This window comes from Alosa sapidissima, chromosome 9, assembly GCF_018492685.1.
Source record: "Alosa sapidissima isolate fAloSap1 chromosome 9, fAloSap1.pri, whole genome shotgun sequence".
Lineage (NCBI taxonomy): Eukaryota > Metazoa > Chordata > Actinopteri > Clupeiformes > Clupeidae > Alosa > Alosa sapidissima.
Window position 1 is genome coordinate 10,178,415 of NC_055965.1, and position 13,397 is coordinate 10,191,811.

Consider the following 13,397-nt stretch of genomic DNA (forward strand, 5'->3'; position numbering starts at 1 on the left):
TTATTTTTAATTTGTAGGGAAAAGGATGAAGGAATACTGTAGTTGCGGGGGGGCGGGGGGGGGCGGCGATCCTTTGCGGCGGCCATTCCTTCTTACTTTGGATCGGCGGCTAGATTGACATTGTGGCCACATTTAAATCTGGGCGCTTTTTGCTTTTCATAGGCCTAGTCTCTTTTTGATTGCACCTCATATGAAACATTTGCAGATTTGTTTGTAATCCAAAATGTTTACTTTAATGCAAATTTCTGTAGGAGAAAAAAACACAAAACACTTTACCAAGATATTTCCCCTCTGTATTCTCTCAGGTTTAATCAAAACAACTGATACATTTTTACACTGATAGATAATGATGTAAAATAAAAATGTTTAATGTTCATGGTGTCCACTAATGTTTTGCACCCACCTTTTCTGGCATTTGTTGATAACGTCCTTGACAGTAACTTGGTCTCTCTGAGGGGCGAACCTGTCCACCATCTTGATAAGGTTAGGATGTGAAGCCAGGAATGCCAGGGTGTTACGGGCATGGGTCCTGTTTCAGACACAAAATACACTCATTTATTCACAATGAGGACATACAGTAATAGTCATTAAAGTAACATTAGTTGTTATACCTTAAAATAACATTCAAATTAGATTTGATGCAATATTGACTTGTAATAGGGAGAACAGTGTGCCTACTGTCGTTGCATTACGTTTGATACTCATTCATTCACATTCTATGTACAATATGTACAAAACGTATAGTGAACGTAAACATTTTTCCACTAACTACTTCATTCTTATTGTGGTAATCTCACAATTTCAAGTGCCCTGCACTGATCATTTATTATTGTTTTGATAGCTGATTGACTAATTTAGAAACAAAAAGTAGCGTTCCCACCTGACTTCCTGTGCACTGTCGAGGGCCAGGCAGCTGATGGAGTGGATAAAGCGGTCGGTCAGGTCCTTTTTGCCAGACAGGACGCGGGATGCCCCCATGACCTCTGCCAGTTTCTCCAGGAACTGTGCTGTGGTCTTCCTCACGGCCGCATTACGGTGCCTAAGAAACAGAGAACCAGGAGAACCAGGTGAAAAAGAGAACCATGTAACAGAGAGAACTTGTTGAGGACCAGTAAAACTGTAGAATCTGCAGAACCACAAAAAAAACAATAAACAAGGAAGGAGTCTGAAGTGGAGGGTCACCAAGATTCTGTTTCCCCTCACCTGAGTCCTGTGTTAATGAGGGCATTCATGCTGCGAGAGGGGGTGACGTTGAGCACCATGTACCCCAGTGCCAGCTCCATGTCCTCCCTGATGAAGCCGCTGGCCTCTCCAGCTTTAGGCAGCAGCGTCTGGGCTGTGCCCTCGGCCTCTGTGTCCATAGCTCGCCCCAGGTGAGCGTGCAGGTGGGCCAACGTCACCATGGCAACTCGGGACACCATTGAGCGCAGGTTCTTCACCTGGATGGGTGGGAGGGGTGATGCAGAATGATAGGTTACCACTCTGACTTGAAATATCTAGAATAGAGTTACAGCTGTGTGTTCTGTTCACAAAAGTGAATGCCCAGTATGATTATAGATTGTAGTGGCATTAAGAAATGTAAACTCATTGAACTATGTATAGCATCATTAAGTCATTTGAATAGACATTCTCTATCTGGTCTGAAACACAACAAATGCATCATGAGCTCCAGCTTGTTTTTCAGCAGAGAGCCTCTGACCTCGCGGTAGACGGCCAGACACACATCATGCAGCCTGGGCAGCAGCACCTCAGCGTGGTGCTGGGACAGAGACCTGATAGAGGTCAGGGCCTCGATCTTCTGCTCCCTAAAGAGAAAACACACTCATCTCAGAGGAACATGAGGATACATAGACTTGACTTAGCATATAGCCCTAGCATAGGGCAGGCTATCTTCAATGAAGGAACACATTCTTCTAACACACATATGTCATCATGTCTAGACTCTATGATCTTAGCTGAAAGCCTATCATCTGTCTGAAGTCAAAATGTTAATGTAACCTACAATGTCACAGCTAAAGGCTTGTAAATTGCTTAGAGTTAATGTGTTAGCCTAGCCTATTTTGGCTATACTCCCACCAGTCATCATCTCTGAGCAGCCTGAAGGCCTGCAGGATGGCCTGCTCAGGGCAGGACACAGGGGGCAGTTTGGCCAGCTCTGGGAGCTCCCTGGTCTGCTGGGTGCTGCTTGTCTGCTTCTCCACTATCACTCTCTTCTTCTTCACCTGCTCCCTCACTTCCTCCTTCCCTGCCAGAGACTCCATGGGCTTTTGCTCTGGGAGGTTAAAGGTCAAATGTGTTTGTCTGACATCCTGTCTACACTGGCAAACTATTACTATACATAATTATGTAATAACTGCACTGATGTGTAAGGAAGCTGTGTTAAGACTGTATGAAGTGTTCTGTATGTGCTGCTCAGTAATCTCTTTATATTGATCACCTCATGCCCATTTGTAGATTATTTTCATGTTACAACCAAAGCTATATGAGACAATACTGAGTGACTGAGTGTGTGTGTGAGATGGGGGTAGGGGTGTGTACCTAACTCTCCTAACTTCACTACTCACCTGTCACAGCAGTGGCCACACTGAGTGATGTTGTTTTCTTGAAGCGGGGCAGTCTGCTGATGAACTGTCTCTGACAGGTTGCCTGGGGTTTAGCTGTCTCTGGGGGGGCAGGGACAGCAGAGGCAATAGGTGGAGTGGAGCTGCCTCTGCCATCTGAGACGTGTTTGAGGACACTGTTGCAACGGAGATCAGTGAGTCTGACCTCCTCAGTGACTCTAAGGGGCTCCTGCATGCACCCCACGTCCTGGGCTTCAGCTTGACCATCGCTGTCATGGTTTCGGTCATGCTGGACAGCTCTGGCACAGCGCCTGGTCCTGATCTTGTTTGGCTTGTTCTGACTTTCTCCTGTTTCCTCAGGTGGAGCAGGTGCCATGCTGCCAGTAGCAACGCCACTCGGGGCTCTGTCGTGATGGAGTGGCTTCAGTGGGTGAGCGCGATCAAGGCCTGTCAACTTCTTCCTGCCTAGGGATCGCAGGGCACCTCGTTTGGGAGCTGCAGAGGGGAATCTGTCACCTACCAACAGCTGCATCAGGACCGGGTCTTGGACCTTGGCGATCGTGGGCAAGGAGGGGAATGATGCACTGGACCGCTGCTGCTGGGGGGGTGCAGGGCTGATAGGGGGCAACAGCTTGCGCTGGCCAGGCGCTACACAGGCTCTGAGCGGCTGCAGTGAACCGCAGAGCATTGTGGGATTGTGTTCTGGCGGTGCCACAGGCACAAAATGAGGATGATGATGAGGATGAAACAGCTGATGCTGAGACTGCAGACAGGAAGGAGGCAACATGTCATCAAACATGTCACACACACACACACGAACACTGCATTATCAATGCAAGTGTAATACTATTATGTATCTGTATGAACCATAAACGTAGCAATTTTGTATGTGGTGATCCCTGAATGTTTCTATAGTTCTTATGGTAACCAGTAACCCATAATTGTGGTTGAGCCAAAGATTATTTAAGATTAGTTACCAGCAGAGACTTTGGTTACCAGTTTAGGTCATCAAACTAAATTTGACCTTTAACCTTTCTACTTTCTGAAAGATTACTTTCTAAAGTGTGATACTAGAAGTGTTATTTATCACAACTTATTATAGGCACCAGAAAATAAGGGATACAACATTTACATAATATTTTACGCTATAAAATAACATGTTCAGTTATAATAAGAATGTTGAGGGAACTCACACACAAAGAGGTGCAGTTGCTCGGCATCTGTTTCTTCAGGTGCTGCCGCATTTTGGTAATTATCTCCTGATTTTGAGCGCGGATTTTATCCAGCTCTCCTTGGGAATCCATTGAATTTAAAGCTAATATTTTCACAAACAGTAGCTATACCTGCATTTCCAACTTGAACTGAAATGAAACGCCTTGAACTTAAAATGCAAAACCGTGTCAAAGACCGTAGATGGTTATGCAAAATTAGATTTTACAAAATCGAAAAGGATCCACTGAAAAGTAAGTGTGTTTCTTTCCAACAACGTGAAATAGTGAAATAGAGTTTCCGCCAAGGGTGACAGGAACGCTATTGTGACCTCATAATTGTGACGCATGTATGGTTGCTGGACTGTAGCCTAGCTGGACTGTTCAGATGCAAATACCGGTAAATTAGTTGTAGCCTTTCGGTCTAGGCCTTAAACTGGTCAGCAGTATAGATAAACTAACCATAACGATCGAAAGCTACGCTATTTTAAGTAATTGTTGACTCATCAAACGGACCTTCTCGGGCCAACAACTTTAATAAGCCTAATTAATCTTTGATTTGAGTTCAGTGACTTCTGCCTAACCATACAATTGGCAAAATTATTAGGCCTATACGCTGAGCAGATATTCCATTCCAAAAACTCAAGTACAGAACAAGAGCAATCAGACCCCATTGCCCCCTCACACATTTTATCAAAGTAAAACCAAATTCCAGAATCTGATTCGGCATTGTCTGATCATGTACAACCGGAATATGGTTACCCTCTGGTAGTTGCCTTCAGTAATTCGCAGTAGGCCTACATCGGGACAGTGGCTTTAAGTTATGCGAGTAGCCTAAACCTAGACAGACACATAGGCTACCTAAGTACTCTATCGCCCTCTAGTGGGAGATAAGGGTAAATGTTGTTTTACGGTTTTATTACGGTGATTGACGTGACATGGTGATTTCGCTGTCCTTATTTGTTACTTGTTGTCAAACACGAGTAACAAATAATTGTACTGACACAATAAAACTTTATTGTATTGTTCAGAATATGAACTTTTATCGAGCATGAAGTTCATCACTCACTTCTTCACAATTTTCATCCAAACATGATAGAGTTCATATGGTGTGACTGTGAGTGAGTCATAAATCTGAATCAGGGTAGGACTATCCATATTTGCCTCCACATGTCAAATTTGCAAACAAGAAAATTCAGGATCTCACCAAATCTTCGTAGAATCTGAGGATAGGACACTGGTCTAAAGTTAAGAGTCCATTCCCATCTGCTGAGTTCGTTGATCCCTAGGTCAGACCAGGCCAGGTCAGGCCTTCTATGTTGATTAACTGCGGAGTGGAGAGCATCCTATCATCCTGTATTACTGTATGGAATGGAAGCTGCTCTGCTGCAGACAGGAGAGCACTGCAGCATGTGGTTAAGCAGGCTCAGCTCAGCGGACCATCGGCTGCAGCCTACCCACCATTGAGGACATATACATTACATTACATTACATTTAGCAGACACTTTTTGACCAAAGTGACTTACATATGTCAGCTATATTACAAGGGATCACATTGTCCCCAGAGCAACTTGGGGTTAAGTGCCTTGCTCAAGGGCACAACGGTGGAAGCCGGGAATTGAACCGACAACTTTCAGGCTACTGCATGCTAGCCCAGCTCCTTAACCACTACACTACCACCGCCCCTGGCATATACACTAGCAGGACTAAATTTCGCTCCTACATGTAAATGTAGGAATGACAATAAAGCTTCCTTGAATCTTTGAATCTTGAATCTCCTTGAACACCAATGTCTGCATTTTCCATCAACATAACCAAATATCCCAAGTGTTGGTTTGCCACTCTCCAGAAATACAACCAACTTAGTGAAGTGTGAACATGCACAGAAGATGTGGCTGGTATAGCAATATTAATTCATTTACTACAATCAAAACTACAGACAGGAAGAATCACACAGATTGTGTTTTATTTCTAATAAGGTTTGCAAGAATGAATCTAATATTGGAATATTGATAATCTTGCTCTGCGCGATGATTAAGAAAAATAACGCAAAATGTGATGGATGTGCACAAGGATTTCCTAGACATGAAGATAGTTACAGGAAATCTATACCCCATTTTCACTCTATGCACAATAACTTTCATGACACATGACAGTGTTACACCAACTGGTAAATACATTCAGATTCCAAATCAAATAATAATAATAAAAAAAATAGATCCTAAAGACAATTTTTTCTAGAAGTCAGTGCAACACAACACAATCATTTTCATGTCTCATATTTGAAAAATTAGTAAAAACTTTTGTTCAGCCTTATATGCCACACTTATCACCCACACATATAATGTAAACCAACATCACAGCCAAATTCTTATTATTATATTCTTATATTCAAATTCTTATAATAGCCTTGGCTATTAACCTAGCGAAGCCATATTGTCTGCTTCTACGAGCTGTCAGAAGGGTTCATCTATCCAGATTAAGGCCAAAGAATATTTGTTTATTTAGGTGTCATCCACTTTAGAATTACCCTGGAGGCCAGTCCGAATTGACCACGCCCACAACATTTAAGTTTAAGAAATTCTGAATAGAATTGAATCTGGCTACGTCAGGCTATGAGAGAATAGGTAGTGACATTCATCATTTATTTTAACAAGTAGGCCTAACAGTTATGACACAGAAAAAAAACATGTATATTGTAAAATAATTTAAAAAAGATAAGTAAGATGACATACATGTTTATGAAATAACAAAATATTCTGTCCCTTTAAGTTGAGAGGTCAGAGAGAATTCTATTACATTCATACCTGCCAACAGCTGTTTCTCCTGTGGCTGTTCCAATTCCCGGAAAACTCCCATAACTTTATTATGAATATCACACAATGTATAGTTAAACACATTCAGTAGCAACTGATGGGACAGTGAAAAATAATTTATTTTTGTGTCTATTTAGGCCTACATTGCCAGTGTCATGAAAATTAAAAAGACAAATATGATCTTAAATATACATATAATCTTAAATAAATCTAGTCAGACACAAGGAAGCTCATACTAAAGGCCACACGTCCATGTTAAAAACACGTTTCAGAATGAGCGCATATCCTGCACAAACTGACAAATGGCGCTGCTGCGTCGCTCAGATGTTTTTCGTATCTCTTCCAGGATGCCGTCTCTGTTTATCTTCACATTCATTGCGGCCAGATCTGCTAGGTGGTCGATCTTGTTTTTGTCCCTGTAGGTCATCTGGAAGATGGTGTATTCCTTCGACTCTTCTGTAATGGTGGATTCATCTGTAGGGTTGGCATGAACACAAACATACACATCATCATGTCAATGAACACAAACATACACATCAGCATGGATATGACTGAACTCAGAACACAAGTGGTGAAGTGGAGGAAAATGTTATTCAGCACGTGTGTCAGTGTCCGCTAAATAAAGGACGTTTTAATCAGCAGAGTGCCTCGTCCTCGTACCTTCGTCCGTTTCAATCCTATCTGCCCATTTCTCTTGAAGAGCACCTGAAACATTTTCATTCACTAGTGACCCCTGCAGCGCTCTCCCATCTTTTTCTCTTCAACTCATCCAGTATTGTTCTTACAATCACTATATCACAAATCATTCAAGGAAGTAAAAAGAAAATATCAGTATGATCTTCGATACATCAGGGAATCACAGTAGAGGATTATAATCTCAAATCGGGATGATGTGCAGTTGTTCAATAGGTACATTAATAGGTTGTTCTATAGGTCTGAACACAAACATACACATCAGCATGGATATGACTGAACTCAGAACACAAGCGATGAAGTGGAGGAAAACGTTATTCAGCACAATACAGTATTCATCCTGTATTGTTCTTACAATCCCTAGCCTATCACAAATAATTTAAGGACGTTTATTTGTAGTTTTACATAATTTAGCCTTCTTAAAGGAAGTAAAATATCAGTATGATCTTCGATACATCAGGGAATCACAGTAGAGGATTATAATCTCAAATTGGGATGATGTGCAGTTGTTCAACGTCATATATTTGCTGTCCTTTTACTGGGATGATTGCATTGGAATCACGCAGGGATAGGGATTTTTCCTTACGCTAAAGGGGTCATCACTGAAATCAGAGGACAATATGATGTCCACATCCCTCGCCTCTCTCAGCATGGATGGATACGGAGAGTTCGGGAAGAGCCCAGATTCAGATTTGCTTTATGTTAACCCCTAATTCTCTGTTTGAACATTCTAGCAGAAGTCTAACCATCAGTTACAATGTTGTTAAACTTGTTCAACTCCAGGCCCCACTCATCTGCTGATGAGTTCTTCAAAGATATTCTCCATGTGCTGTTTTCTCTCCTGGTCATTCATGTCTGTCCACATCTCATAATCCAGTTCAAGGAGCGTGGGGCTGAATTTCCCATAGTCCTCTAGATGGCAGCAGAGAAGTCTATGAATCCCTTAAATAATCACTACACCTGTGGAGTCTAGATGATCTTGAATATTCTAACTGGAAGAATATTCAAGATGGCTGAATCGATGTGTTGTACAAAGTAGCACAATTCTAATTCACTTTGTGGTCCATCTCTTTCTAGGGGAAAGTTTCTTAAAGTACTTAGAGTCTTAAGTTTCTTTGAGTGAAAGGACCAAGCAACTGAAGTGCTGCCTTAACCACTCTTTTAATTTTCTGAATCTTTGGTAGGGCTGGTCACAAATTAATCTCTTTGACAAGATGGGTTTTTCAACTGAACATACCATTTTATAATTTCCAATCACACCATCGCTGGGCATATATGACACTTTGAGTTTCTGCCTTTTAAAGAATCAGAAGGAGCAGAAGAGCAAGAACTAGAGAAACCCAGCGGACACCATCTGTATAGCCGTGCCCTTATCTCTTACTCCATCAATCAGAATAACTCAAGGGCATTAAAACAAATCATTTCACCCAAAACAAGAGAGGAAAACAAGAAGAGCCTGATCTTTTTCTCCTGGGACCTGAAGTCAGGCCTTAAACCTATTATGATTGATGGACATCAATTAATCATATGACATAGGCCCTGCCCTGTCACTGCAAGCGTCTCATGCTTAGTCATCCTTAAGCACACTATGTGGATATTTGATTTAGTTTTATTTTGTATTTTTTATCTTCTACTGTCTTTATTGTTCAGTGGTGTTTTTTTAATATTTATATACTTATATTACTTTTTCTGCTTTAAGTGCATGTTGTGTGTGATGTCTGTATGCTACTGAGACCTTGAATTTCCCCTTGGGGATCAATAAAGTATCTATCTATCTATCTATCTATCTATCTATTGAAATATATTCATTCATGGGTGTAAGTAGCCACAGTAGTAGTTGTTAGAAATATGACAAAAGCTAATTATCATTTCTTAAAACATCATGAAGTACTCAACTAGGCTACCTAAGCAAAAATATGTGTGGACATGTGCTCTTGATCATCTTTCAAGATGTCAGATGATGCCCCCTCCCCACCACAGCATTTCTTTATTGTTACAAATTATGGCATTAATAAAACCTCATGTCATGTTAATATCTGTGCGTGTATGTGTTGACCCACATGGTTGAGCAGTGTGTATTGCTCATGTTATTGTACTCTTCCATGATTGTGTTTTTTTGTGTTTTAAGTCAAACAGGAAACATGAAAAGTCTCTGACAATATGTTTAGATAATCTAATCTCTGGTAGTTCTAGCTTTACTTATTATTTATTTATTTCCTCTAACATATACTTTAGTTATGTTGTTTATAAATAGGAAATGTATATGTAGTATAAGATGGTTGCATCACTGAGAAAAAGTAAAATAATAATAAAAAAATGCTCCAGCTCCTCCACTGAGATATATTCAAAGTTCTGCATAACCAATATGTTGTAATACTCACAAATACCCATTAGGTGGCAGCTCTGGTTTAGAGAATGGGATATCAGCAAAACACCCATCTTTTCTTTTTTTTATTCTTGTCTTGACAAGGGTTTTCTTTGGCTGTTTGTCAAATGAAAATACAGTACACTTTGCAAATTGAAAAACTCTCCTATACTAAATTATACTCTGTGCTATACACAATTTTGCAATGACATCTCCTTTAAACTGACACCAGAATTTTAAATTATAAAATGTATCACACATACAACAGTTGAAGTTCTTATTTTGATAACAATGTGAAGTTGTGGGAACTGCTTGGAACCACTTGGAGATATAATTTTTTATAATTAGGTCTTCAGAGTTATAATTTAGCAGACCGTTGATGTTTGGGCATGTATAATATCAGTGAATAAGAATATTTCAGAGGGTCAAGCAGGAAGTACATCTCACATGGGATGACTCATATGAACAAAAATATAGATTCAAAATGACAAATCTGCTGGCTGATTTTGCTTGGCCCTTTCTGAAGAGTACATAAAAAAATAGCAAATAAATAAAAGTCAGACAATCTACAAAGTCAGTCACTGATTCTTGTGCATGAAATACTGTTGAGTGGACTCCTCAATCTTACCCATGGTGTTAAATTAGACTCCTCAATGTTAAGGTCTTACCCATGGTGTTAAATTAGACTCTTCAATGTTAAGGTCTTACTTGTTACTCTAGCTAAATTATATATGCCCAGTTATTAAATTAGCTTTCATTAGACTTAACAATTTGTAATTTGCCCATCATTCAAATCAAGGCCCTATGTTGAGTTGATACCCTGATGTGAAATATTATGTTCAAGGGTGCACATGGTAAGTGGACCTTTGGAGACCTTTGCAGTTGACACTAGACTAGGTCTAGGACACTGATTGACCTTTTTTTAACTATCACATGTTGCTAAGCAAAAGTAACCTGTTACCAGCAGTACCCTGCTATGAAGACAGTCTATAAAAAAAGTAAAGTAAAGCCGAAGTAAAAGTAAAGTAAAGTAAAAGTAAAGTAAAGTAGAAGTAAAAGTAAAGTAGAAGTAAAAGTAAGAAGAAAAAAAAATGATTAGGGTTGTTTTACAGATCACTTTGATTTGATTCTTCAAAGGCCCATAGGCCCATCCAAACTAATAGTTTTGGATAAACTACTACTATGAACAAACATGTACAGTATAATCAAAAGTTATTTCTGAAAACAGATCAAAGATACAACAAAAAACAGATGATGACAAGAGGGTTCTCTAAAATATGTCCAGATAGAAACTGCTCTTACAGTTTCTTGTTCAATTTGTTAAGGTAAATATTTCCCATCATGGGAAATATTTACCTTAACATTACTATCATCATTCAATCATGTCCGAGTTCTGTCCTAGTACTTACTCCATGTTTGCTGGCTCCCACTACAGTACGTCTCCACTCTTTAGGCGAAGTACTATCACTGGTTTAGCTGGTTTAGCACTAGCGGTAGAAACGGTAAAAGCAGAAGTACCAGCCGCAGCAGGCGTTGGAGTCCCAGGGGTAACAGTTGCAGTATGCGGTGCAGTGGTCATGTTGGCTCTAGCCGTAGCTGCAGCGGCGGCAAAGGCAGCAGCGGCAGCCCTCTTGGACCCTTCAGCAGCAACAGCTGCTGCTCTCCTAATTGCTTTCTGTCTTTGTTTCCATTTTTTCCATTTGTTTCCATGTTTTCCATGTGTACTGCTCTTGGACATTGTTGGCTTCAGTGTTGCCGTCAGAGGCACCTCTATCAAGGTCGAGAGGCAACGCTGCTTCTCATTCTCCTTCCTCCACTGCATTTCTGCCACCCCGAGACATGACGTCCCCTGTGTGGGCGGTGGGAATGGTGGAGAGAGTGAGTAGGTTGAAGGGGGAAGGGGAAGGTTTGGGAGTGATTGGAGGTGAGGCAGATGAGTTGGGGGTTGTGGTAGTGGTGGTGGAGGTAAATGAGTGGGAGTTTGTGGTAGAGGTGGTGGAGGCAAAGTAATTGGGGATTGTGGTAGCGTTGGTGGAGGCACATGAGTTTGGGGTTGTGGAGGTAAATACATTTGGGGTTGTGGTAGTGGTGGTGGAGGCAGATGAATGGGAGTTTGTGGTGGTGGCAGTGGTGTTGGAGGTGGAGGATGCTGGGGTGGGCCATATGAAGGAGGCACTCCGCTCCATCCAACAGGGGTCCAGCTCTGGACAGAGGCACTGGGGTATTGCCCTTCACAGGAGTTATGATGCATCACTGTATAGCTTGAATAGTGTGCTGGTTGAGACTGTGACAATGTGGACACGGGTATATTCTGGGCAGCAGGCCCGACAGGGTTGCCTTCTGCGGAGCACTCTGCTGAATGACTAAGGTCAGATCCAGAAACTCTCCGAGGACGTTTGACGTCACTGGATGTGACTCTGTGCTCCTGGGAGTCATGCTGCCTGCGGTGAGAATCTGGGGAATGATTGTCCAAGTTGGCTCTTGGGCGCTTCACTCCATAGAGCCGCTCCTGGGTCCTACTATTCAGTCGGTCCACGTCTTCGATTCCTAACTCCAGCCCGACGGTCTGAAGGAGGGTCTGGATCCTAGAGAATTGTTCCCTCTTCTCGGTCTTCCTCTTGTATTCTGATGAGGATGAGACGGGGCTGGGCGATCTGCTCTTGCTCCTCCTGCTGCTGCCGTCTCTTGAGTATCTTCTGCTCGGACTCTGGGATTCCCGCCTGTGGTCTTTGGACTCCCGATCCCCGCCTGCCCATTCCCTGTCCCAATCACCTTTCTTAGGTTTGTTGTCTCTGTCCTGTGGATCCCAGTAACCATCTCTCGGTTCCAACCTCCTGTGTCTTGCATCCCTGTCTCTCTCTCCGGAGTGCCAGCCCCTGTCTTCCACTTTGGAATCCCAACTCCTGTCTTCCACTTTGGAATCCCAACTCCTGTCTCTCTCTCTTGAGTCCCAGACCCTGTCTGTTTCTCTCCAGTCCGTTGTGATTTTCCGGTCGCCTGAGTGCCTGTGTCTGTCTCTCGAGTCACTCCTCCTGCCTGTTGATCTCCCATCCTTCTCTTCAGAGTCTCCCAGGTTGTGTCTGGACGGTCTGTCCTTGTCTTTTAAGTGATCGTCATCAACACCGGAGTCGCCTCTCTTGCTTCCTGAGCCCCGCTCCTCGACTCTTGATTCTCTGTGCTTGTCTCTTGAGTCATTACGGTCCAAATCCACACTCCTGCGTGTTTCACCGTGAACCGAAGCTGTTGGTTTGTTATCCACAGCTCCGACCTGACCCGCATTCACTATGTCAGAGAGCCTTCCTAAATCTACCCCTTGATTAAGGATGCTGAGGAAGCGGTTGAAGCCCTTTGAAGATTGACCGCTGCTGCTTGTTCCCGGAGAGTGATCCATACTGAATGGATCTGGTGGTGCAGTTGAACTCTAGTAAGTAAGAAACATGAAGACATTACACTTGTTGAAAGTTCAGTCTTTAAAATCGGTATGCTTGTTGAGTCTATACCATGGGTTTTCAAATTGGGTGATTGTGAGTCTCCCAATAGAGAACATAAGGACAGCTGCCTAGTCAATAAAAAGCGATACATTTTTTAAACACGCAAAGAAAACATGCACGATGACACTAGGGCTGGGCGATGATAGCGATATATATCGCGATAGACATAAAATCGATATCAATAAAAAATACATTTGATAGAACATTCGATAATTAAAAGCAACTACAGCTTAGATCGGGCCCAAAAAATCAAGATGGACCCT

The 13,397-nt window shown here is 42.1% G+C and overlaps 2 protein-coding genes and 1 long non-coding RNA gene across 8 annotated transcripts in view; 1 reads left to right on the top strand and 2 right to left on the bottom strand.

Moving 5' to 3' along the window:
- Positions 1-4,056, bottom strand: LOC121718016. The gene is made up of 8 exons (XM_042102763.1): positions 3,755-4,056; positions 2,565-3,324; positions 2,077-2,272; positions 1,700-1,805; positions 1,204-1,439; positions 881-1,039; positions 404-529; positions 1-245 (listed from the first exon to the last, which is right to left on the bottom strand). Exons 1-8 carry the CDS (start codon positions 3,863-3,865, stop codon positions 233-235), a joined length of 1,707 nt encoding a protein of 568 aa, XP_041958697.1. The 5' UTR covers positions 3,866-4,056; the 3' UTR covers positions 1-232.
- Positions 4,022-13,397, top strand: part of LOC121718033 — an 18,744-nt gene continuing 9,368 nt past the window's right edge. The window contains exons 1-2 of the long non-coding RNA XR_006033841.1: positions 4,022-4,032; positions 7,020-7,022. This is a non-coding gene — a long non-coding RNA (uncharacterized LOC121718033). The remainder of the gene's footprint in view (positions 4,033-7,019; positions 7,023-13,397) is intronic.
- Positions 5,738-13,397, bottom strand: part of LOC121718004 (cyclin-dependent kinase 12-like) — a 10,937-nt gene continuing 3,277 nt past the window's right edge. For 3 of the 6 annotated variants that reach the window (XM_042102738.1, XM_042102737.1, XM_042102735.1), the window contains one exon: positions 9,713-13,064. In XM_042102738.1, the coding sequence (XP_041958672.1) occupies positions 11,073-13,064 (1,992 nt within the window). In that variant the 3' untranslated portion in view covers positions 9,713-11,072. Of the gene's footprint in view, positions 7,060-7,245; positions 7,376-9,712; positions 13,065-13,397 lie in introns of those variants that run through there. The other 3 variants (XR_006033837.1, XM_042102736.1, XM_042102739.1) reach the window with 3 other exon arrangements.

Bases quoted from the DNA above. Each gene is read 5' to 3' on its own strand.
- LOC121718016 (XM_042102763.1), bottom strand. From the start codon at position 3,865: ATGGATTCCCAAGGAGAGCTGGATAAAATCCGCGCTCAAAATCAGGAG. The intron at 3,325-3,754 runs GTGAGTTCCCTC...TCCTGTCTGCAG, and splicing joins GCAACTGCACCTCTTTGTGT to TCTCAGCATCAGCTGTTTCA. The intron at 1,440-1,699 runs GTCAGAGGCTCT...CCACCCATCCAG, and splicing joins GTCTGGCCGTCTACCGCGAG to GTGAAGAACCTGCGCTCAAT.